At 40.5% G+C, this 23,648-nt stretch overlaps 1 protein-coding gene across 4 annotated transcripts; it reads right to left on the bottom strand.

Moving 5' to 3' along the window:
- Positions 1–3,459: 3,459 nt before the first annotated feature.
- On the bottom strand, positions 3,460–21,754 carry PRKAR1A (protein kinase cAMP-dependent type I regulatory subunit alpha). Of its 4 annotated transcripts, none has more exons than XM_033090460.1 (11): positions 21,602–21,754; positions 18,200–18,382; positions 12,934–13,104; positions 12,055–12,146; positions 11,782–11,843; positions 10,702–10,748; positions 9,855–10,013; positions 8,540–8,600; positions 7,311–7,432; positions 6,279–6,360; positions 3,460–5,930 (listed from the first exon to the last, which is right to left on the bottom strand). In XM_033090460.1, exons 2-11 carry the CDS (start codon positions 18,374–18,376, stop codon positions 5,758–5,760), a joined length of 1,146 nt encoding a protein of 381 aa, XP_032946351.1. In that variant the 5' UTR covers positions 18,377–18,382; positions 21,602–21,754; the 3' UTR covers positions 3,460–5,757. The 4 variants fall into 4 exon arrangements, with proteins under 4 accessions (XP_032946351.1, XP_032946350.1, XP_032946349.1 ...); XM_033090459.1 differs by having other exon boundaries at positions 21,502–21,694; XM_033090458.1 differs by lacking the exon at positions 21,602–21,754 and adding an exon at positions 21,192–21,349.
- Positions 21,755–23,648: the final 1,894 nt, after the last annotated feature.

Raw genomic sequence — 23,648 nt, 5'->3', positions numbered from 1 at the left:
CTAAATACCAACTGAAATAACATGAAATGTCAAAATTAGCATCCAGGAACAAGGAGTTTTAATGAAGGGAAACAAGGGTGGGCTTGAAGGTGGGACAGGACAGGAATGGGCCTCGCAGGAACAGGCCTGGACTAAGGGAGGGGAAAAGCCAGGGCCTCGCACAGCTCGCCAACCACAATCCTTTCCCGTAGGTCCAGGAGCTGTCCCCCACCTGCCCCCAAGAGGAGCAGGGGGCAGGGGGCCACCTGGAAGTCTGGCACGCTAGATGCCCCACCCCCCCAGCTGCTTGCTCAAAAAGAACCCCATCAAGTTTACTTTCCGTCCCTAGTGGATGTGTCGGGGACTCCGTCTCCCCAACCTTCTCCCTACTGACTTGCTGACACCGGAAACGCAATAGGAGGCTTTGTTTCTTATTCCACAACTCATGACTGAAAACACAAATGACAGGAAAGGATTCATTCTATAATAAGTCAACAAGTAAAAATTCCTGATTTTATCAGATCAACTTTGCTGATACAGGCCAGAGACTCCAAGTGTGAGGCGGTAGAAAGAAGCTGTCACTAGAGGGTACAAGGTCAAGCTCTGTCACCCGACTTCCGCAGTGTGTCCAAAGGCAGCCCCGACAAGACAAGCGGGTGTTTCTGACCCATCCTGGCACCCCACATCACTGGTACACTGCCCGTGAACCCTGTCTCCATGACATCACTCCCTTTCACTGAGCTCTCACCACACGTGAGAACCAACACACAGGCTTCCAACCCTCCCAGACACAGACAGAATCCCCTACTCCGAGGTACACAGAAGAGAAATAATGCTGAGATGAACGAAAATCACCCAACTTAGTGACTTAAACCTATTCCAAAGTGTTCTTTCTGCTGTAATACTGACACCCAACAGTACATTTGAAGTTATCTTTGTTTGCTTAAAAAAAAGAAAGCGACCCTTTAATAGAGGAACCTTAACGGCAGAGACACCGAGTCCTGAGGTGACGCTACTGCAGCTCAGGCTTCCCCTTCGTGAACTGTTTCTGCTCCTTCCAGCCAGTATTTCCCTTTGCAAGGGGGACCGGGTAATTACACACAGAAGAGAGAAAAATAGTCAGCCAGAGACATTCAAAGACTAGCACAGCGTCTGGGACTTCCAAATCACAGAGCATCAGAAAGGTAAGCGACAGCTCCATCTCACACTGAGCCTTTTCGACAATAGACTGGCTTTCAAATGGCCTATAATCCAAGTTTTGGTGTACTTTACAAACTAAGAGAAATAGAATTGAGTCTGACCATAATATGTAGAGTACTAAGATACCTAACTATTCACTTACCTTAAGCATGCCATTATTTTTTCACTAATAACAAAATTAAGACTATTGTCGAAAACAACAGAGAACAAGACTCTAAGAATTGTCAAGTTCATTTTGAACCATTGTTCAACTTCCCTTGACATAAAGACTTTCCTGTCTATGTAAAAAATGTTCATGTTACTACTGACAGCGAACTAAAAACTGGAAAGGAATTCTACAGCACGTGACCTGGTGGAGACAGGGGTTCAAAGGAATTCATCAGAGCCTTTCCAAAAGTCAGGCGTTTGAAGACTATAAAAAATAGTTGATTCTCTTTTCCATGGTAGTTTTATGGTCTATTGAATCACCACAGACACTCAATTAATGGATACCGAACCATTTGCTCCTAGAGGAAATACAGGATTTCGGTTCCTGGGAGCCGCTGCTTACATTCTGTCAACCAACCAATATACAATCTTGTCTTATGTGTGTTACGGTGTGTTGAAGGCACCTTGTTTAATATATACTGCTGATTCATTGACACTGAACTCGTGGCCAACAGCACCATAAGTCTTGCCTGAAAGAAGCTTGTTTAATACACATATTTTCTCCAAAAGGCGCGTCACAGCCTTCTTGCCCTTAGGAACGCTGGCCAGCACTTCAGCACTACACTTGGGGGCCGTTTCAAACAGCGAAACCACCAACAGAGCGCACACAACTCAGAAACAGTGGCCCTAAATAGATGGTGAAAAGGACATCTGATTACAGTGTGAGCTGAGACAAAAGGCAGAGCGCCGCCTTGTCTGACCTGAGCTGGCACATGAAGGTCCCGAGACCCAAATCCGTCACCATTCCTCTTATGTGAAAGGCCTGCGAGTACTGACTTTGGGGTTACAAATAAATTTTAGCAAGTGGGCAAATTCGCAAATACAGTATCCGTGAACAATGAGACTCCACTGTAATTCATTTTCAGATCAACAAAGATGAGAAAAAAGCTCTCCATCTAGTGGTGACTTTTAATATAACAAAGCTACTCAAGGTACATTGGCAGAACTTACACAAAATGAAAATACTACACTCGTTAGTGGTTTTGGTTGACTCACAGCAGAACACAAGTGGAATCATGATGAAGTCATAGCTCTGAACTTAGGTCAACAGACAAGTTCTAGCTTTTTGTATGTACACAAATACTGATTTCCATGTGAAAGTCCCCTAGGGTAAGAAGAGAGATTCAAGATTCCCCTTTTCAATTCCCCTATCTCCTATTGTGATAGCTATCTTGGGGGAACGTATTAAATGCTTCGTAAGGTTGTTTTACCTATTTAGAAAGAAATACACTGTCAGGGCCTCACAAAAATAAAAAAGGGTTCAGTTACTAATTTGTAGTTGGAGATAACACCGGTTTAAGAAAACTGACATCATGCTACTTCGATTTTGAGCCGTCAATATTTCCTTGTAAGTCATTAAAAAACCATTGTATAGGAGCCAGTGTGTTAGAGGGAGGATTAAACGGTAAGCAGTACAACCAGCCCAGGAACATTTTCTTTAGTTACATTCTGTTGTGCCTCTAATGGGCCCCACTCCAGTGAGGGAGGGAATGGATTACTGAATCATCAACACGGGGCATGTGTTATACTGCACTACAAATTACGGGATGTTCCAGAATATAACGAATCTCCAACTTCACTGGACGTCAAGAAATTAATACCAATACATTAATGAGTACAACTTAATCATCTCACTTCTCTGAAATCTGAGGAACAGATATCAGAAATAACATTTTATACATGCAAAATAGGCACACCTAAATATCTAAGTGAATATATTAAATTTAAACCAAAAAGTTTACTGATTCAGAAATGTTTCCCCATTAAGTCTGGGAAAGTTCCAAGGCCAGAGAACCAATCTGTCTTCAATAAATAGGAAATCTTCAGCTTCTGAATTAATCTTTTCCTTCTATAACTCGGTAAACAGATCTGCTGTATCTCCATTATCCTTTTAAGCAAGATGCATTCTTTGACAAACTGACTTGGAAACCAATTGAAAACAAACATATGACTCTTTTCAAAACACCAATCCCATAACTGGCTTGATTTTCATTCTTGCCCACCAGATTAGGAGATTCTGGGGGAGGTGGAGAAGAGAAGGAGAAAGGGAAGAAAAACTGATTCATTTAAGAATTTAAATTATTTCACCTTTTTTATTACTTGACCTACTATTAAGACAATCTATAACAAAAAGAATAGAGTATATTAGCACACACGGTATAATCAGACTAGTAACCAGGACATAATACAAACAAAATGGTCCTTTGGCCATCTCTACTTTCTAGAGCAGTAGACCGCAGAGAATCACTTACCACACCCAGAAATCACGACTTCTAAAGCCCTGAATATTAACTAAGACAAATTACGCCAATCATGGTTTCTCACACATATTCAGATTGCACAAAGATAAAGCTTTAGATGTGATAATTTTTAAATTTAGACTTAAAATTTCTTAGATTAAAAACTACAAAGGGGAGTAAACAGCAAGCCAAATTATTTAAGAGCAAAACTCATTTCAAAAGCATTTATATGTATCTAAATATACATGAACATGATTATACTATACATATATGAAACTGTGCAAATTTATGGCATTCTAGATAATTCACTGAAGTACAGTTTTGGCATTTAAACAAAGATCAAATCAAGCTTTACGCTAATAACAGAATTTTTATTTTTAATTTTTTAAATATAAAAAGGTAGCTAAACACAAAGTATAGATCAGAAAACCCTCATTTAATATAGATTATTTGGGAAAATAAAAAATTTGTAATAGGGTAGCTTTCTATCCCACACTAAAATGTAAAACTTCCCAGATTTATACTCCAAACTTAGTAACAACCTAAAAATTGTTCAAATCTATGAAAAAAAAATAATCTACCATGATCAATTTAAATTACCTGGGAAAGGGTAGAAGAGGAGATTAATAATCAGAGTCAGTTGCATACAGATGGAAAAATGCTTGCAATCACTCCCAAACATAACCCTACATTATATATAAATCACAATGAAAACAAAAGTGCCTACGTTATGGAACTGTGAGAATTTGTTTTAAAAAACAACAATAAAAATGAACTGTTAGGTACCATTGGTGCACATGGAAAAATGTAACATAAAGTTGATAAGGCTGGAAAATACTGAAATACAGTTAAGACTCAAAACACAAGTTTTCTTAAAAATAAAAAAAAAGTTTGTCAGAGAAATAAATGCTAAATAGGAAAGCAGAACTGTTCAGCAGGATGGCCTTTTAGACCCATTTGAAACAACACAGACACATCCGACCCCACCCCAACCCCCCCCATAAATTCTAGCCGATGTAAAAAGGAGGGAAAAGGTCAAATCAAAGTAAAAACCATCTCCCCAAATCTCTTGCCCCAGTGAAGTGAGTGGGGCAAAGTTCCCAACACTGAACCCTGTCCACCTGGCCTTTATTTATCGCTTTTGTAACATCACCTCCATAGGACATTTGTTCCATCTATTCTATCTATTCTCATCAAATCCAATCTTCTGGAATCAGCATTTAACGAGCACAGAAGATTATCCTGGAGTCAACTGAAAGATGTGCATCAACCAAAAGCTCTAAGTTAAGAACCGAGAGTGGAGACCTCGAATTCTTATTCTCAATTCAGCATCTGATGATCATTTGGCACGAGCTGAGCTGGATAAAGGTCTAATCAGGATCTGTGAGCTGAGGCAGATGTAGTTAAATCATAACCCAATATATGCAGCCTATGATTTAGTTTCAAACTCAAAAGGCAGGTGTAGATAGCCACACCTAAACGTATTTCAGAACTAGAGGAAAAAAACATCAAACGATACCAGGCAAATTAGCCTGACAAACAAAAATTCTGGTTAAAAAGAAAAAAAAAAAAAGGAACAGATCATATCTATCTGATAATTAGCAAAAATGGGCATTTTCCCACCCTTAATCTAGTTTAAATACAGGCAGATATCTTTCTAAGACTCTTTTATATCCATTTTTCCTAATTCTTAGAGCTTAATGAGAAATCATTTATTCTATAAAGAAACACAGCATATATGGCCAGTCTAAAATATGCTTATAACTAGAAAATTACATCACTTAAAAAAAAAACCTTGCACTGTTACATCGTTACTCTGGTAATTCATCTGGTGCAGGAGTCTGCCCTCCCCAGAAGGCGTGGCAGGACTGCCCACGCTGAGTACTAACTGCACAAAGAGAAGCATAACAGCAAAGTCTCCGTAAAACTCCTTCTATTTATTTCACTGTGTATGAGCATTCAGTTAATGCTCCAAATTAAAAACGGTGCAATAAAAGCAACTTTTAATATAAACAGACAAGAAGCTGCGATGCCAGTGGCCACGTGGCGCTGCAAATAGGGGAAATAAAGCATCTGCGAGAGTGAAGCATGGACTGGGGGGAGAAGAAAAGGGAGGCACAGGAGGCAGATTTCAGACAGACAGTGACACAAAACTGTTGTACTGCTGGATGTTTCGTTTGAGAATATCTGAGCATGGGCCAAGGACACGTTCAAATCTAGGTCGGTCCAGCTTAACGCACTTCAAAGGGCCACGAGCCACCACCGTGGCAGCACGAGGACGATTCATCAGCAGTGCTATTTCACCTGTAGGAGGAAAACAAGAAGGATAAGAGGCGGCTAACTTCTATGGGGAACATTTTCTTCGAGGCACACTTCCGAGAAAGTGAGAAAACAAATGTGTGTTTCTCCCAGTAACTAAGTACAGGCCACACCACGTCTGCACTTAAAAAAAACCTGATAGGTATGAGACAATCGATAACTTAATTATTAACTGAGTTAAGGTCAAAATCTCATACCACTTCTCTGAGAGGCAAAAAAGACCACAATTAAAAAACTACATTCAGGAGAAGAAAAGACAAATTATGAAAGACGGTATCACACTGAAAGGTGACTTAAAGAAACTATGCATGTATTGTGAGGAAATCTACATACCAAAATAATCAGAAGGCCCCAATCTTCCCACTTCAACAAACTCTTCGTTTTCTGACCTACGTTGCAGCACAGCAGCTGAGCCCTATAATAAAATCACCAAAAAGCAAAACAAGTACTTTCAAATCCAGGGTGTCATTTTAAATATCCTACGCAATTTTAACGGCTTTGCCAAAAACAAAAAAGGATTCTGTGGTTATTTCAAATTCTGTGTTCATCTGAAAGCTGACTTAAGAGTCACTGCATGAGCTTTGATTCCTATTTACCCAGCAGCCCCCGCGAGGGGCCATCTCATGAGGCAAAGGTACTTGAAGAGTTCAGACTCAGGTTAGTGACTGCAGCTGGGAGCACAGATCCCAAGCTTGATACCAGACACCTGCTTTCAAACGTAAATTTTTATAGGAACACCACGCCCAATTCATTTACACAGTGTCTACAGCTGCTTTTGCACTATGACAACAGAGGTGTCTTCACAACAGAAACTTCAGGCTCACAAAGCCTAAAATACTTCCCATTGGGCCCTTTACAGACAGTCCCTCAACCTCAGGTTAAATAAAACACATTACCATCTACTGAGCCACATTCATAGAAAATCCTTTTGGATCTACTTGGCAGTCAAAAGCATCTGCTATATGTTTCCATGGATTGTGAAAATATGAAACATAGTAACTTTTAGAATTTGAATACTTGCCTTTGATACTTGGATGCCAAATGGCCCCAACACGATTTTAAGAAAGATGGTGCAGAATTATCAGCTTGCTATGCTAAATGCTTAGCTTGCATGAGGATTAATTTTGAGTGGGTCAGAATCTGGCTATTACTTTATGAAAAACCAACCCTTCCACAATTCTGAGTCCAACTCATTTAAAATGTGGTGGTCTGAAGGGAAACCAAATAACAGCATTTCAAAGTGAAATGCAATTTTTAAATAAAACTGTCAGACATTCTTTAAATCTAAGGTGTGAATCAGAGGTAACCCTTTTTTCTCTCATAGAGCATACAACTTCTTAATGTGTCAAATGTAGAGTTCTTTACCTCTAAAATAATGAAGAACTCGTCCCCTGGCTCTCCTTGCACCACAATCTTCTGCCCATCTTCAAACTGGACCGGTTCCAAGGCATCAGCTACCGTCAGACGTTCCCATTTGTCCAGAGATTCTGAAAAGCAAGAATCAGAAGAATTCCTCTGCATTATTTGGTATTGCTAAAAACGTCCAAACAAAAAGTATAGAGACTCAACCAAATAGCCATGCCTATTCAACACTCTAGTCGTGTCTCCGATTAAACATGGCACCTGTCTTCAATTACCTCTAGTCTCAGCAAGATGCCCCCATTACTTACAGAGAATCCTTAGATCTTTACTTCAGCATCCCCAGTGACCAGGTTAATTTATACTAACTGCACCCAATGGTAAAGAAATTTAAAAATGTAATCATTAAGTATTCCTAAAGACTGCCATCAATGCAAATCAAACCTGTAATTACAGGAGCCAAAAGTAATAGTGTCATCATCCATATTATTCCACAGGTTCACAGAAATTATCTATTTAAATCCTCAGTTGAATTAATTTATGAAACCAACAAGAACTAGAAAATAACTTTAGTTCCCAAAGGCCAAACTAACACCCAAGACACTAAGAAAATGTAACCATTTCAAAGAAAGGACAAAAAAAGGGGGGGTGGGGAATCAATTCACTGTAACAAAACAATGGCAGAAGACATTTTACCTTATAAAAATCACCATCTTTCATCTCAGTGAAGAACAGGTTGTAAAAATACATTTATCTCCAAAATCTCAACAAAACTTCTGGCAGTTTTTCAGAGAAAGCCAATAAATGACACCTAGTCTTTCTACAAAGGAAATGCATTCTTGGAAATACTCCCTTTCCTCAGCCAATAAACTCACTGATGGAGCAAGAGAGACAGAAGCCCCAGGAGGCATGAATAACTGTGGAAGTCCACTGTCCTAAGGGGAACACTTTTAGCCTTTTTGTCTCTCCAGGAGAAATGAGGAGCATGTAATTCCAGAAGGCTTTTCCCTGGTCCAATCATTTCTAATTAAGAGGTTAGTGACATACTAGCAAATTAAACACACTTCAAAATTACTTCTTAGTCCAACTTCAACTCTGTATTCCATGTGTTTGCATTACTATTAGCAAAAACAGAACTGATAACTAGAGCAGTTTTTATGAAATACAACAGGTTCTGCTTAAATATCGCTAACACTTCAATTTAATAATTCTTCATGCAATCTTCCAAAACTCACCTAAAATGGAAACTTTACTAAGAAACTCCTCATACATCTTCCGCTTTCTCAGAGTGCTTCCCTATAAATAAAAAAAGTAACAAACGTCATGTGAAAATGTGTAATTATCATATAATGCTGTGGAATAAAAAAGTTTCAAGTAAATGAGAAAAAGAGAAGTCACAGTTTGCTGCTGCTGCTGCTGCTTAATACATGAGTATTTTTCTTCATGTTGAAGAGGGTAAGGCCCTGTTTAGCTCAATAAAAAGCTCTTAATCACTTGCTCCTAAAAGGAATGTCAGATGTATGGCCAAAGATAGTTCCGAGTACCACCAATTAGTGAAATGCCAAAAAAGCAAATGATAAGTTCTCCAAAAAAACAACCAAGTAATATACTCGTATGTCACTATAGCTAAATATATTTCCAGCCCAGGCTCCTTCCTCACAGCGCCAATCCTCCATGGAAGTAAGGAAATAAAACTGTTACCACTTATAGCCCACGCCCCCACCCCCAAAAAAAGTGCCACATCCCCAAACTTAACCAAGTTGTCTTATCTGCAAAGTTTGTTAAATATATCTGGGAGGAAAAGGGAGAAACACAGCCCTCTATAATAAACATTCCTTACACAGTAAATTGCCTTGGCAATTTATGTACTTATAAAATTATAAGTGTGTATATATGTACATCTGTATCTCCATTCATCCCCCAAATACAAAAAATTTTCAAACTGCATCCAACTGCATATTGTCAAATAGCCCAACAAGCAGTGTACAAATTTAGAAAACCATTCAAGATGACAAATGCCATTAGCGGGGACTTAAACACCCAAAGCTGCTCTATAATTTGTCACAAAGTTCTCAAAAAGTCTGACTATATCAGCAGGAAGTTCCAGTGGTTTTATTATTTTACTTATTCGTTTGGAGAGAGGGGAGGTGACATTTGCATTCCTGATGACCCACTTTCTGGTAGGGAAGCTGGTAACTTATGAATGGCCTTACGTAACCTCATGCACTTAGCAGCAGCAGCATCTATCAGACTATCTGTGATGCGTAAAGATTCAGCGAGTGAAGACGCATCTATCGGCAAATGGAGAGTTCCAAACATGAGCTCACCATTCCGTAGACACCACATTTGTTTCCCATGTTATTTCTGGCCCAACTTTTGTTCTAAAAGATCACTGTTTCAAATGGTACAATAAAGGATGCTACATTGGGCTCGATGCAAAGCATTCATTTTCATTTTAATTTGGTGTTATTATTCAATGATTCACTGTAAACATTAGTTATAATCTTAGACGGAATTCTACATCACACCCCCGAAGCCCTGGCGTCTTACCATAAGGATTCTTCTATAGCTGTCTCGGTCAATGCCCCACAACTTCACATTTGTCTTGGCTTTGACAGTGGCCGCTCTAGGTGTTCCATAAATCAAAGCAAGTTCTCCAAAACTCCCTCCTTCCCCAACACTGGTCGCCCATTCATTGTTGACATAGACCTAAAGTGCAAATGACAAAGAACTGTTTTGTCTACATACACAAACACCTCAGTATTAAAACCCTGCAAACCTCCTTCAGGAGTCAGAAACCTGAACTTTGTTTTAAAATAGAATATATTATGTTTTCAGTACACAGCAGAGCAAAATAGTTGACTTCTGACAATGAGTTCAGTAAGTTCAGAGTGTCTGTGATTTCCCTGGTTTAATTACCTGGTAAGACAAAAGTACTGTGTGGGGACGATCACAGCAAGACGGTGAGCTAAGCACGGATGACAACCATCCATGTAAGAGTGCCGGGCTGAACACTCCTGCGCTAATAAGCAGTTTACTTGCATGAGGCACTGACCAGTCTAATAATCCGGGGAGCAACACTATTACTGTCCCCATTTCATCTGTTAACCAAACCTATAGAATCGAGACACTTGTACCAAGTCTCATAGCTGACGACTGGCTCCAGACACCCCCTTACATCCATCTTACTCCACAGCACGCATGCAAAAGTTCTGAACTGCATGTCAAGCTAAAGAAATTACCTTTAAAAACTTTGTCATTAAAATATTTTTCACAGCGTCCTGATAAAATTTGACATACGAGGGCTGTAATAGCCCTTCAGAAACTCTTAGAAGCAGTAAATATCAATACATGGACTTAAAATTGTCAACATATTTTTGCTCCTGTTAAAACTTACATCCATTTCTCCTTGATCAATCACATAGAAATTATCCCCCTCGTCACCTAAAAGAGAGTAAGAAAGTTAAAAGCATTTTACAAATTAAATAAATACAAACAGAAACTATCAAGTTAATGTAAAATAACACTTATTTTATAGTGGTGCTATAAGAGAAAAGTGTGTTATAAATTTACACAATCTTTCAGGGAAAAAAGTCCAGCAATATATTTCAAGTCATAAAATTGATCAAATTTTCAGTCATTTCATAAAGAGTATCTCTGAAAAATAACTAAAAAGGGCTATATATGTGTACAAAAATATTAACTGCCTATGATTTATCACAACAAAATAAAACCCAAATAATAAGTAACAAAATCTCACATTGTCACAAATAGGAAAATAAATATATGGATTATCAAGACCCATGAAAATATAAGATTAAGAAGAAAGGAAAAAAAGGCAAGGGATACCAAAAAGATTAGATCCATGTTAGTACCGTGTTTCCCCGAAAATAAAAGCTAACCGGAAAATAAGCCCTAGCATGATTTTTCAGGATGACATCCCCTGAACATAAGCCCCAATGCATCTTTTGGAAAACTGAATATAAGACCTGGTCTTACTTTCAGGGGAAACACGGTATGTGTGGGCAAGAAGGTAAGAATCATTAGAAGGCATAAAACCTCACAAATGGATGAGCTACATGATAAAGAATGCATGTGTTTTGCTTATTTCCTACTTTACTGTATGAGTAGGTAACAATCAACATAAAGGGTATATAAGATAGATACAGTTCTGAAATTCCACGCAACATTCAATATAAAAATGTAGGAATTTCCTTTAACAGTTACTATCAACAAAACTGTATCAGATACTAGGGAAATACTAGTCCCTTAGGGAAAGTGTGCATTTTAGCTCAGACAGTGTTATTTTAAAAAACAAATAGTATAAAATCCAGTAGTATGAAAGAAGTATAAAAGAAGCATAAAAGTATAAAAGAAGTGGTATAAAAGAAAGAAAAGGGTAAAAGGAAAACAAACTTCAATTTTGAAAAATCCTAGTTTCATCACATCTCCAGGTCATGAAGGCAGCAGCTCTTACCTTGCTGAATAACAGTTTCTCCAGCAATAAAGGAAACTGGAAACATGGCATCAAAAATATCACTGCAAGGGATAAAAGGCCTCATGTTAAATTTCATGTGCCTCTTCTATGGATTTCAAACATTAACCTTAAAATTAAAGCTCCCAGATATTCAGCCCATATTGCCATCAGGTAAACAGTAGTAAGCCTTGAAACCTGCCTTGAAACACTGATGAGACTAGGTTAGGACTACAGCCAAAATGGGAAACAGTGTAACAAAGAACCTGTACCTACCTTCTCTCATTATCATCAAGATGTGAAAACAGCACATTCTTTTCAATGGCCTTGGCTAAAGCAGCCATTGTCTTATAATCTTTTGGTATAACCTAGAAAAGAATAGAAGGTCAAGTGACGATTCCATAAACCAAAAACATTTCACGCTTGTAAACCTGCATTTCATTTAAATGTCAAGCTACATTATGGCATTTAAACAAGACTGCTTTGAGTTAAGTATTTTCAACATAACACACTTGTACTACCTTTGATCCAGAAAGTACAAAACAAATATTGACTAATTAATCCCCTTTCCTACAGCCAGACGGGTATTTAAAGGCTGGTATTTGTTCCCAGATAACAACTGAAAAAACAAACCAAAAACCCCTTGACCAAGGTCATTATTCTGAGGCGAAAGTAAACACTTTATGGTAATTAGTCATTTTTTAAACTGTAATCATATACTAATTAGTTTCACAAGCCTCTTGCCAGGACAATTCTCTTCCCCCTTCAGGTTAACAGCATAACTGGAAATAACAGGCAGGTTCTAAGGAAGAGCCGATTAGGATGAATGAAGCTTCTAAGATGAAAGGTTAAATAAGCCACAACATGAATTACAGGATGTCAAAAAATTGACACCATGATTCAAGAGAAAAAGGAGTACGGCCTGCTTCTACAGCAAAACAAGGACATGGAAAAGAAAGTCCCTAAATACAATCAGTCACTGCTTTATAATCACTGTTAGTACTGTTCCCCAGTACCCAAGACCCATACAGGATGGAGTATGATCCATCCTGTTTGTGTTTTACTATTCAGAACCGTGCGTGCATTCATCAAAAGAACCTAGGACTTCCAGTGGGTCCCGAGAGCACTGGCCCTGTGTGTACACATCAAAATTACCTTTCTAACATAGGATGCAGCATCTTCCTCCGTGTAGACTTCAGCGCTGATGGCTCCACGTCGCCTCCGGCCTTTCACCACTGGGTTGGGTGGAGGAGGAGAGATTTCATCCTCCCTCGAATCTCCACGAGTGCTTACTTTCTGCAGATTCTGAATCTGTTTTGCCTCTTCCTGAAAATAATTATAAGTTTATAAAATGAGATCTTTCCGAATGTAAAGTTGGTATTTTCATATTCCAATGAGAGTCCGTCCACCTCAATCACTTCAAATCTCTTCCTCTATTACCAATGTGAAAGTTAAGAGGAAAGGCCCATTTTAATTGGGAAAAAATGGACTAGAGCTTGATAAGAAATACTCTGAAAGGGCTATACTGTTTCTCAAATGATAAGAGATGCTATACTTATTAATGAATGAAAGGCTTTAATTATTACAAGGACATGTAACATGCAAGTAAAAAACTAGATACTCTATAGTAATACATTGATAACAACGATTTGTAATACACACAAGAGCAATAAACGGCTAAACAAAATCTTGAGGAATGAGGGTTTTTGTGTGCTGCTGCAGATAACATGAAACGCCCTCCCCACAAAAGGAATGTTATCTAAGCACAGCAGTGATCCAAGGATGTCGTCTACATTACCGGGTTATTTCATTAATTCAATAAGCATTCTCGACCTGCATGTCAAGTCTGCGTTAGGCAAGGAAAATACAAAAATCAGTAAGAGGATCCTGAGCCCATGGAATTCATTTCTAGCTGGAGTCTCAGAAACAAACAATGAAATGATGTGTTGGTAACCAAGAATTTTAGTAAGATCAGATTTAACAATACTTCTCCCAGCAGAGCTAGAAGCATTCTTTATTATCAGCATTTACACTTGATGTTGAGCCAAAAAAGAGTTTACCTTCTTTTAAAAACTTCTTGTTAAACCAATTTATATAAAAACTGAGATGAACTATTTAACATTATTATTTTTCAAATCTAGAGCCTTTAAAAAATTCTTCTCAGGTCTGCAGTAAAGAATGAGTTATTACGCCTGACATAAAATAATAATAAAAAAGCAAGACTGTGTTATCCACTACTTTCTTGACTCATTCTCCAGTATTTTTCTAAACCATCTTTGAAATTCAAAATTAACTTATTAGCATTTATTTCAGAAAATTTTTTGATAAAAATGAAACTAAGGAGATGCCTTCTTTTTTCTCTCTCGCATGGTACTCAACACTGCTTTTGGCATCAAGACAAATAAAAGAACTACATACATGCAGCAAAAAAGGTCCAGAACAATTACCATCATGGTAGTAACAGTGTTAATTTCTATTAGTAGAATCATGCTTGAATTTTATTTTATTTTATTTTGGAGGGAGGGGTTTGCTTTTTCTCATTTCTCTGAATTTTCTAATTTTCAATTAGAAAAATAATGGGAAAAACGTAATAAAAATAGCTTTAGAATATTTGTATATTTGATTACAGATGCATTTACTTCTTAACCAAGTAATCCAGTAATTCCACGTCTAGAAATTTATTCTAAGATATGCATATAAGGTATATATATATATACAAAGTTAGTCATTGTATCATAGGTTTTAATAGAACACTGGAAACAACCAAATTGGTCATCAATGGAGTATTTAATTAATTATACTATACCCATACAATGGAATGCCAAACGTGTTGGAAAAGACTAGAAAGCTATTTTATATATGAATTTGTCTGTAAATGCCCATATACTACCTATGGAACGCTGGATGTGTTCAAGGAACACAACCAAGTGGGATGGAGACATTTTATTGTTACACTCATTTGTACCTGCAAAATTTTGAACATAAGTGAATATGTAACAAATTTTTTAGAAAACTCCATTTTCATTCTGGTAATCGCAATAACCAGTAAGGTTTTCCCAATTCCCTATTAACACAGAACTATAAAACTCAAATCTCCTCCAAAGTTTCAAGTTTAAGAGTATAAATGAAAACACAAATTCTACCCCCAAAATGTGTCATTGGAATTTCACAAAAAAGTCATTAAAAATTTCACAAATAACATCTCATTTGGAACTGTATTCTAACTGAATTTTTAAGATAATTTTGGAGTACCAAAAGCATTTTGATTTTAAGGTATCACTTCATCTTAATGACTCAGAGCCACTGAGATTGATTTCTAATATGTATTATGATATATTTTTATATCCTTTTTCTTAGTCTTATCATTCTGTCAGTCTCATCCCTCTTCACTTCTTTCATGTATTAAAACAATCCCCTCCCCTCCCAAAAAATAAACCTTCCCAAGCTACCTACTGGTGAATAACATTATGTTCTAATGTGTTTTTTTTTAAACTGGGGTGACTCTGGTTAATAAAATTACATGGGTTTCGAGTGTACAATTCTGTAACACCTCATCTGTACATTTCTGTGTTCACCACCCAAATCCTACCTCCTTCCATCACTATCATGTATTGGAATGTTCTAATGTTTTAAGTTCCGATTCGGTCCCCACCACTAAATATGCTTTCACAGTTATCTGTTTCCTCCCAGCCCTTCCCATTCCATCCTTCCCTGTGGGTGAAGTACACTTCCCACTGACTGAAGTGGGGCTGGGCCGTGGAATGGAAGTGAAGGTCCACACCACATGTGGTTTGTATGGTTTGGCGCTGCCCCCTGGAGCTTCTGTCCCCTCTCTGCCTTGACAACAGCATGCTCTCTATAGTGGCTGCTCCTTCTACTCAGCCCAGAACACGACACTGTGCAGTGAAGAAAACAAGATGGGCTGAGCCCAGAAGAGCAGCGTATGACTAGGCACTGAGGAAGGTCTGTCGTAGTAAGCCGCTGAAGTTCCAGGGCTGCATGCTGCCGCAACAAAAGCTAACTGTCACACTGCATGACCATAGACAGCCAAGGTGCTTAATTTCTCAGTTGTATCTGCTACTTCTGTAAAATGGTGATGATCACCGACCTCACATGTCTGAAATAATGAGTACGTATGTATGTATGTAAAGTGCTTCACACGGTACCTGGCACAAAGGAGACACTCAATGGCTGTAGCTATTAAAATTCCTCTCATCTAGCAGACAGGCAAGGTTCTAATAAATATACACATAAAAGAGGACTCAAATTCCAGTTGAGGGCCTGAAGTAAAAGACTTCAATAGACCAACTGTGAGAGTTTCTGACGCACTCAGTAGCTGAGGATGCCAGAAATATGACCCCTGGTTAACACAAGGAAGGAAAAGACAAGAATGTGACTGTATTTTCAAACATATAAACCTACCCTAACGCACAGACTAAAGACCTGTCTAAAAGCTGAAAATCTAGCTACTTAGAAGTTTCCATATCTATATTCAACCCTGGCTACAGGAATGCATGCAAGTGAACAAAGACCCTTGCATTATAGGAAAAGCTGTGACTTTTATTAAAAGAAGCCAACACATATTAAATCTAACAATTCCATCTGCAAAGAAACTAATGATTTCTTGCTTTCCCCCTTGGGGAGTGCTTAAACAATGCAATGGCAAGCACAGGCTTTGAAACTAGCACCACACACTCAACACTCCCTATAAAAAGACACACGCTTAGGGGCAGCTGGATGGCTCAGTTGTTTAGAGTGCGAGCTCTGAACAACAGGGTTGCCAGTTTGATTCCCACGTGAGACAGTGAGCTGTGCCCTCCACAACTAAATTGAAGACAATGAGCTGCTGCTGAGCTTCCGGAGGGGCGGCCGGATGGCTCAGCTGGTTAGAGCGCGAGCCCTTAACAAGGTTGTGGGTTCAATTCCTGCAAGGGATGCTGGGCTGCGCCCCCTGCAACTAAAGATTGAAAACAGCAACTGGACTTGGAGCTGAGCTGCGCCCTCCAGAACAAGATTGAAAGACAACTACTTGGAGCTGATGGGCCCTGGAGAAACACATATTCCCCAATAAAATAAAAAAATAAAATAAAAAAAAGACACACGCTTAATGTCTCACCAACTTCATCCCCTCATTTAGTGGTTTCTATTGACATCCAAAGAGAAGAGGGATCACCTTACAAAGACCCATTTCAGAACTAGATCTCTAGGAACATACTTTATCTCAAAACAAAAACATCCCTAGCAGCCTGGCTCTAACGTATTTCACTATTTGGAAATTGCTTAAAAAAGAGAAAACCAGACTTCCTACTACAATTCTGAGACAGCACGGCTATATTTACAGAGCTGGTTGTTATTGTTAAGATGCCTGATCACTGAGCTACCCAAACATTTTAAAATCTTAGTATAAACAGATTATTTTACTAATAAGCTGTGCTGATTAAGAAACTGTCCAAACCAATGGGATATATTACAAATATTTCCATTACGCAATTAGATAATGATCATATACCTAAGGAATGCTTAATTGGTTCATAATCATCATGAACCACGTCAAAACTTCAATATGCATAAGAAAACCTGTGAATTCATTTCACTGATTTACAGAAGCAAATCAAACTACTCAAAACATTTAGTGATCCAGACTTTCTCATTCATCATTTGTTGAGGGAATGGAATTAAAGCATTGTCCTTGATGCAAAATTATCATTTTGCTTAGAAAAACGTACACCATATGTCACACTGACATACACACAATGAGGATGAACAAAAGAATAAAAACTGGAAAAACAAAGAATAAAAACTGGATTAACTTTCTTCAAAAAGAAACACATCCTGACCAAAATTGTAAATACAATTTTGACAACCATCAACCTTGATCTCTGCTCTATAGTCAATTCATCTGAGGTATTTTCTACAATAAAATGAACTTCACTCATTCAGAGTTTCTGATACATCAGTCACAAGCTAGATTAAAATGTTTCACTACCTTGGTTTCAAAAGGCTGGGGTAAGTGTTAAGTTTAGTTGCTTTGCTGAGGAAGAGAAAAGCATTAACTGCTTTCAAGTACTACAGAATTTCTCATTTCACACAAATACTGTTACTACTACTGTTCAATTGTATCTGATCAATTGTAATCAGTTTATTTTAGCCAGTTTTATGTATCAATCAAAACAGTTACAAGTTTGGAAACCTTTTGTTGGTCAAGTAAACTTTGCACACAGGTATATTTTCTGATAAACTATGATTACAAAGCTAAAAATCACTACAAATGCCTTAACTGTATTTCTTTTTTCAAATTCTATTTCAGACTTATTTGGTCAGAATTCCTTTTCTCCCAAAAGCTACAAATTAGTGACATTCTACAGCACTGCACTGAACAGTTGTCAGGGTCATCTCGTCATCTCCCCACACTTATTTTTACCTTCTCCAGCCTCTCAAAGTATTCCCTGAGGAATGCCATGGGTCTCTCGGGCCGGACGGTGCACAACTGCACAATAGAATCTTTCAGCAGGGCCTGAATGTTGTGCTTCTGCACGTACAGCTCACATTCCCGGAGGCTGCGCTCCTCCTCGCTGGCGGCAGTGCTGCCAGACGCCATGGTTCTCTATGAGGAAAAAACATATGCTTATGTAAACTATTTATAAAGAGCAAATGCCAATTTGGCCTTTGACTTAACAAATTCATTAGGACTGATTCACAAGGATTTTTTTTCCTAAGTAGATGTTTTTTTAAAGGGAGGTGGGGGCTGGGGACTAAGACGTACAGAACTAGCATTCTTCCAAGGAAGTGTTTCATTCAGTTGCTGCAGCAGGATCTAGACTCTGTAGGCAGCAACAATAAGAGGCCAACAACCTCAGCTCCAGGGAGGAAGTATGAGCTACTATCCCTGCAGAGGGAGGCTGCCGAGGGGTCAGGACCTTAGGGAATTTCATTCTGTTCTCCCTCTGTAAAAGAAACCATGATGACGTGGGAAGTGTGTAAATGGTAAACAGGACAGAGAATTACACGGGCACATGAGCAGGCCCTAAGTGGAAGCAAGTAAGCACAATGAAGAACATCTGACATTCCCTATACCGAACTCCTATCCCAGGGGATGCCCTAATGTCACCCAGCAAACCAGTGGAGCAAGGGATCTGATTAGCCAACTACTAGCGTAATTAAAAATTTTTAAAGCACAAAAGGAACCTCAGATGAATCTTAAAAGCAACCTTTTATTCCAGACTCTTTTAGCAGATTCCAGCTCTTAATTATAACACTTACTCATTGGTAAGAGGGAAAATCCTTAATAGAAGGAAAAAAAGCTTACCAAGTAAACTATAAAAGATTTGGACAGGAAAACGTCAAAACATTTTTTTCATCTGGACAGGAAAGTATTAAAATATGTTAAGTTTTAAGCTTACATGAAGATTCAATATAACAAATTACATTTAATGAAATTTAAAGGGTTCGAACTACCTCGATGTGAAGTAAAATAGAGAGAGAGCAATGTGCAGCTAACCTTACACTGGAATAAAACCTTAGTAATTTAACAATAGTCATAAACTGTTTTCCTTCTAACTCCTAATTACTAAACAGTTAAAAGTAAAAAACGAGGTCTCCTCCACTCTGCAACTGAAATTAATACTAATCAGACTTTTCCAAATATAATGCACACAAACCATTGAAATGAAACTGTAAATGTAAAAGAAAGGCTAGAATAAAGAGTTACAGTGCTACACTGTTACTCATGTTGTTTTGACAACTTTCATAAGGGTCAATAAAGACTGGATTAACAGATCATGAGAAAGTGTGCAGCTACCTGACAACATACATTAGAGAACACAGAAAAAGAATCGTGCTGCTACTTCAGAAATACACACTAAAAAAAAAAGTCATTCACTTGAGAATGGATTTATACCAGCCACTTTTCCATGTCAATCGTAAGAACTAAGAATCTCCTTCAGTAAAACTTTCTACATTTCAAATAATACTGAAGACTACCAAGAACAATGATAAATCGCATCTTGCATGCTTCAAAACACGCAGATATATTTCAGGAATATCAATACATATACTCAACTGACCAGAGAAATCATTCAAAGATCAGCCCCTGGTTGGTAGAAATGAGAGGATTGGGTCTAAGATGTGAAACTGTTTTTTTTTGTTTGAAACAAAGTAATGTATTAAAAAAGACCAAACAAATGACACTGGTAGATGCCCCCAAGATAATGCAGTCACCATGCAGAACCCCTGAACATCCGGATTTCACGGCCTTAAGATTTTCAATCGAATACACCTCGATTGACTCTGTACTTAAGTCTTAAGAGCCCAACAAGTTGGCTGCTCCTCCTCAAAATTATTTAATACTTTAAAAATTTCAAAGAATTGTCTCTACTCTTAAGAAATCACACAGATTCTTTCTTTTGGAAATTCAGTTGTGATAAAATTGTTTCAAATGGCTTACATGCCAGGAAATATTTAAAAACACTGAGAAACTCTTGCTGATTCAGACTGCACCCAGGAAGCCCAGCCAGGAACACCTCCTTGGGGTCATCTGGAGGAAGTGTTAGCTTTCTTTCCTCTGAAAAGACCGATCCTATGGGACTCTCGCAGGTAGTTAAGTCGTTGGACATCACACATGCAATCTGCGCCGGCGGGGTTAATAGTTACCGTCTATTTTCGAGAGGAAGGACGGGAGAGTGCCCTCCACTTATGCCAGAGTGACGGCCACAAAATGAAGAAGAGAGGCAGATCCCTCATCCCACTCTAAGTCCGAAGGCCACAGTGGTGGCGAGGCGGCCTCGGGGAAAAAATTCGGGAAAGGCAGGGCGGTGAAAAGGGACAAAAGGAAATACAAGAGTAAGGCGAAAATCCTTGGGGGTGGGGGTAACCCCGGGAAGGAGGAGACGCGATTGCTGGAGATGGCGAGGAGACCGGAGAAGAAAACAAGACCTGCTGGGTCTCAAGACCAGCCACAAACGCCGACGGCAACCACGGCCGATTCCGGTAAAATCGAGCTGCTGTCCTTCAGAAAACGAGAGCGAGCGAGAAGGCCGCGGCGCGCGGGGACGGAGGCGGCGGGGGCGCGTTGGCCGCGGAGGGCCGGTGAAGGCCGCGGAGGGCCGGGGGCCTGAGCAACGCGAAGTGGGGGGGAGCGCGCGGGAGTGGGGGGCGGGGCGGCCGGGGAACCCCGCACCGGCGCGGACGTTCCCGCGGCCTGGGGGCCTTGGAGGTGCAGGATTGGGGTCGGGGGCGCCGCCCCAGGCGTGAGGCCTGCGGAGAGGGGCCTGCTGGGGCCGGGGAGGGGTAGGGGGTGCGGCCGTCCCCCTGCAGGTCGCTCCCCGTGACGCCATCTTGGATCGGTCCAGCTCCCCCAAACGGGCGGCGAGGCGGCGAAGCTCGCCGCGCCGGGGCCCCTCGTCGACCCCACTTACCTGGGGACGGGCGGCGAAGGGCGCGGGACTGCGAGTGCGAGTCTGCGGCTTGCTGAGCTCCCTCAGCACTTCCCTCCCAGCCCTGCTCCACTCTGCGATAGCGGCTCCGCGGCGGCTCCACCGGAAACAACCCGGCCGCAGCCAATCAGCGCTCGGCTGCTGACGTCAATGTGCCTCGCTCTGGCCAGAGCCGTTGCCTAAGCAACCTTAAAGGCGCAGCGGCCCCAGGTTCTCCCTGGCCCCTCCTTGAAGGACCCCCCAGTCCCCCTCACTCTCGAATCTTTCTCCTTCAGCTCTACTTTCATCTTACCTCCGTCCTTATCCGCAGGCCCTTCCTCGCTCCTGCCTCTTCTCCGTTCTTCGCTCTCTCTAGCTCAGCACTTGCCTTCTGTTTACCTGTCCCTTCTTACCTGTTCCTCTCTGGATGCCTTGGATCCACTTTATTCTTCCTTCGACTCTTCGCTCCCTCTGTGCGCAGCTTTCGAAAGCTGCCTTCTTTCCTCCTCCCCTTTCCTCCCCTCTTCTCTCCTCCCCACTCTCACTCAGCCTCCCTCGCCGCCTCTGCCTTTTCTCTCCCCTTCAACCCCCGCCCCCCACTCCAGCTGGCCCACGTGGGGCGTCTCGGATGACAGGTGGGCGACTCCGCCCCGTGGCCCCTGCAGGGGGAGGACTTGAGGCCCGGACCGGGATTCCTGCCGTTTCCAGGCACCCGGGAGGCGGCGGCCCGGGCGGATCTGCGGCAGCTGCGCTGGGGGCCGAGCGCGGGCGGATGCCCGGGGGCCGAGCGCGGGCGGATGCCCGGGATGCGCACGCCGGACCGCGCATCCTGTGCCCCGCCAGAGTTGCGCGGGCCTCCGGGCTAGGGCCCGCCATCCGGTCCAGGAAATCTGAGCCCTGCCAAGTGTCTGCTTGGCCTTTGAGCTACTCTCCTCTCCGGGGGTGCTGTCGTCCGTCCGTGGAGGCCACACCGTCCCCATGGGCACAAGACACTGGAAAGGACTTTGTCAGGGTCCAAAAGAGGCCTGAGCCCTTCTGGAACCTGAAATGCCCCCCGTCATCACGCCTGACCCCCCACGATGAGAAGCATAAACCTTGCAGATTGGTACAAACACACCGTGACCATACACGAAATCCCAACTGCCCGCAAAAACTGCACTAATCGAGGATGATTGGTGAGGGAGCGACTTGACTCCTTCAGCCATTTTTTTCCATCAGAGTATCTGCCTGTGGAGGAAGAAAGGGGGAGCAGGGGACAATTTTAGACATATATGTCGCTAAATGAATACAGAAGGCCCTTGGAAGACATGTCTTGTTGTGTCTGACTGGTACCTGTTGTACTCACATGGTACAACAGGGTTGTATGTGTAAACAATAGATTTAAAACAATGCAAAAAATATATTAAAATATCTCATTAATAATTTTTATATTGATTCCATGTTGAAATGGTAATATTTTGGATATATTAGGTTAAATATTGATAAGATTAATTTCACCTTTAAAATTTTTTTAAATATATAATAGCTATTAGAAAAATTTGAATTATATATATATGGCTGGTGTTATATTTCTGTTGCATAGCACTGCCCTAAGAGGCCAACTGCTCCCCTAAATCCATCGGGCTATAATAAGTGTCCTGCTCATCAGAACATTTTATTTAGTTATGGTTATCCCATTTTCTGATAGAGGAAGGGTAGGAACTGTCAGAAAAACCATTATGCCTGGTGTGGGTGGAAGTGTAGGAGGGAAATTTCTCCTCTCACGACCCTTCACCCCCATATGTTGACCATTGGTCTTTTGCCAGGGATGGATGGAATGGGGGATTAAAGACAGAGCCTCAGTCATATAGGATTTCACCCTCGTCGGTACAAAGAAGAGCTAATAAACTGAACCCTAAGCTGGCAAGCAGGAGAGGGAATTCGATAGCATTGAGCAGGCCCGGTCCTGTACTGAGAAGAAAACAGTGCAGTCAAATAAATCTGAGTTTGGTGTCAGGCTCTGCCATCTCCGGTAATTGACTTAATCTCCGTGAGCCTCAGTTTCCTCAATCATAAAAGAATGAGCAGGGCTGTGTTAAAATTAACCAGTAAATATAACAACAGCAAACACGTACATAGCACTTACTATGCCTGGCACTGTTCTAAGTGCTTTACACAATACTTAATTTAATCCTCATAATAACTCTGTGGCATAGGAATTATTATCACTGTTATTGTTACAGAAGAGAAATGAGGCATGGAGCAGTTCAGTGACATGCCCAAGGCCACAAAGGCAGTGGTCTTAATTGCTCTCCTTTGCAGTATGTATGTAAATACAATGCCGAGCACAGTGTGGGATGCAGTAAATGTTAGTTTGCCTCCCACTTCTCCTCCCCCTTTCTAAAGAACTACCCAAACTACAAGGTTAAAAATGAGTTGTACTGGGTCCCACCATTAGTGTTACCTTTCTAAGACACTTAG

Source organism: Rhinolophus ferrumequinum, chromosome 21 (genome assembly GCF_004115265.2).
Source record: "Rhinolophus ferrumequinum isolate MPI-CBG mRhiFer1 chromosome 21, mRhiFer1_v1.p, whole genome shotgun sequence".
Lineage (NCBI taxonomy): Eukaryota > Metazoa > Chordata > Mammalia > Chiroptera > Rhinolophidae > Rhinolophus > Rhinolophus ferrumequinum.
Note: the sequence above shows the minus strand (reverse complement) of the source record. Positions and strands in the feature narration are given on the sequence as shown.

Coding starts and splice junctions, on each gene's coding strand:
- PRKAR1A (XM_033090460.1), bottom strand. CDS start 18,376: ATGGCGTCTGGCAGCACTGCCGCCAGCGAGGAGGAGCGCAGCCTCCGG. Junction 10,014..10,701: donor TTGATCAAGGAGAAATGGAT/GTAAGTTTTAAC, acceptor TTTGCACTTTAG/GTCTATGTCAACAATGAATG. Junction 7,433..8,539: donor TAGTAAAGTTTCCATTTTAG/GTGAGTTTTGGA, acceptor CTTGCTTTTCAG/AATCTCTGGACAAATGGGAA.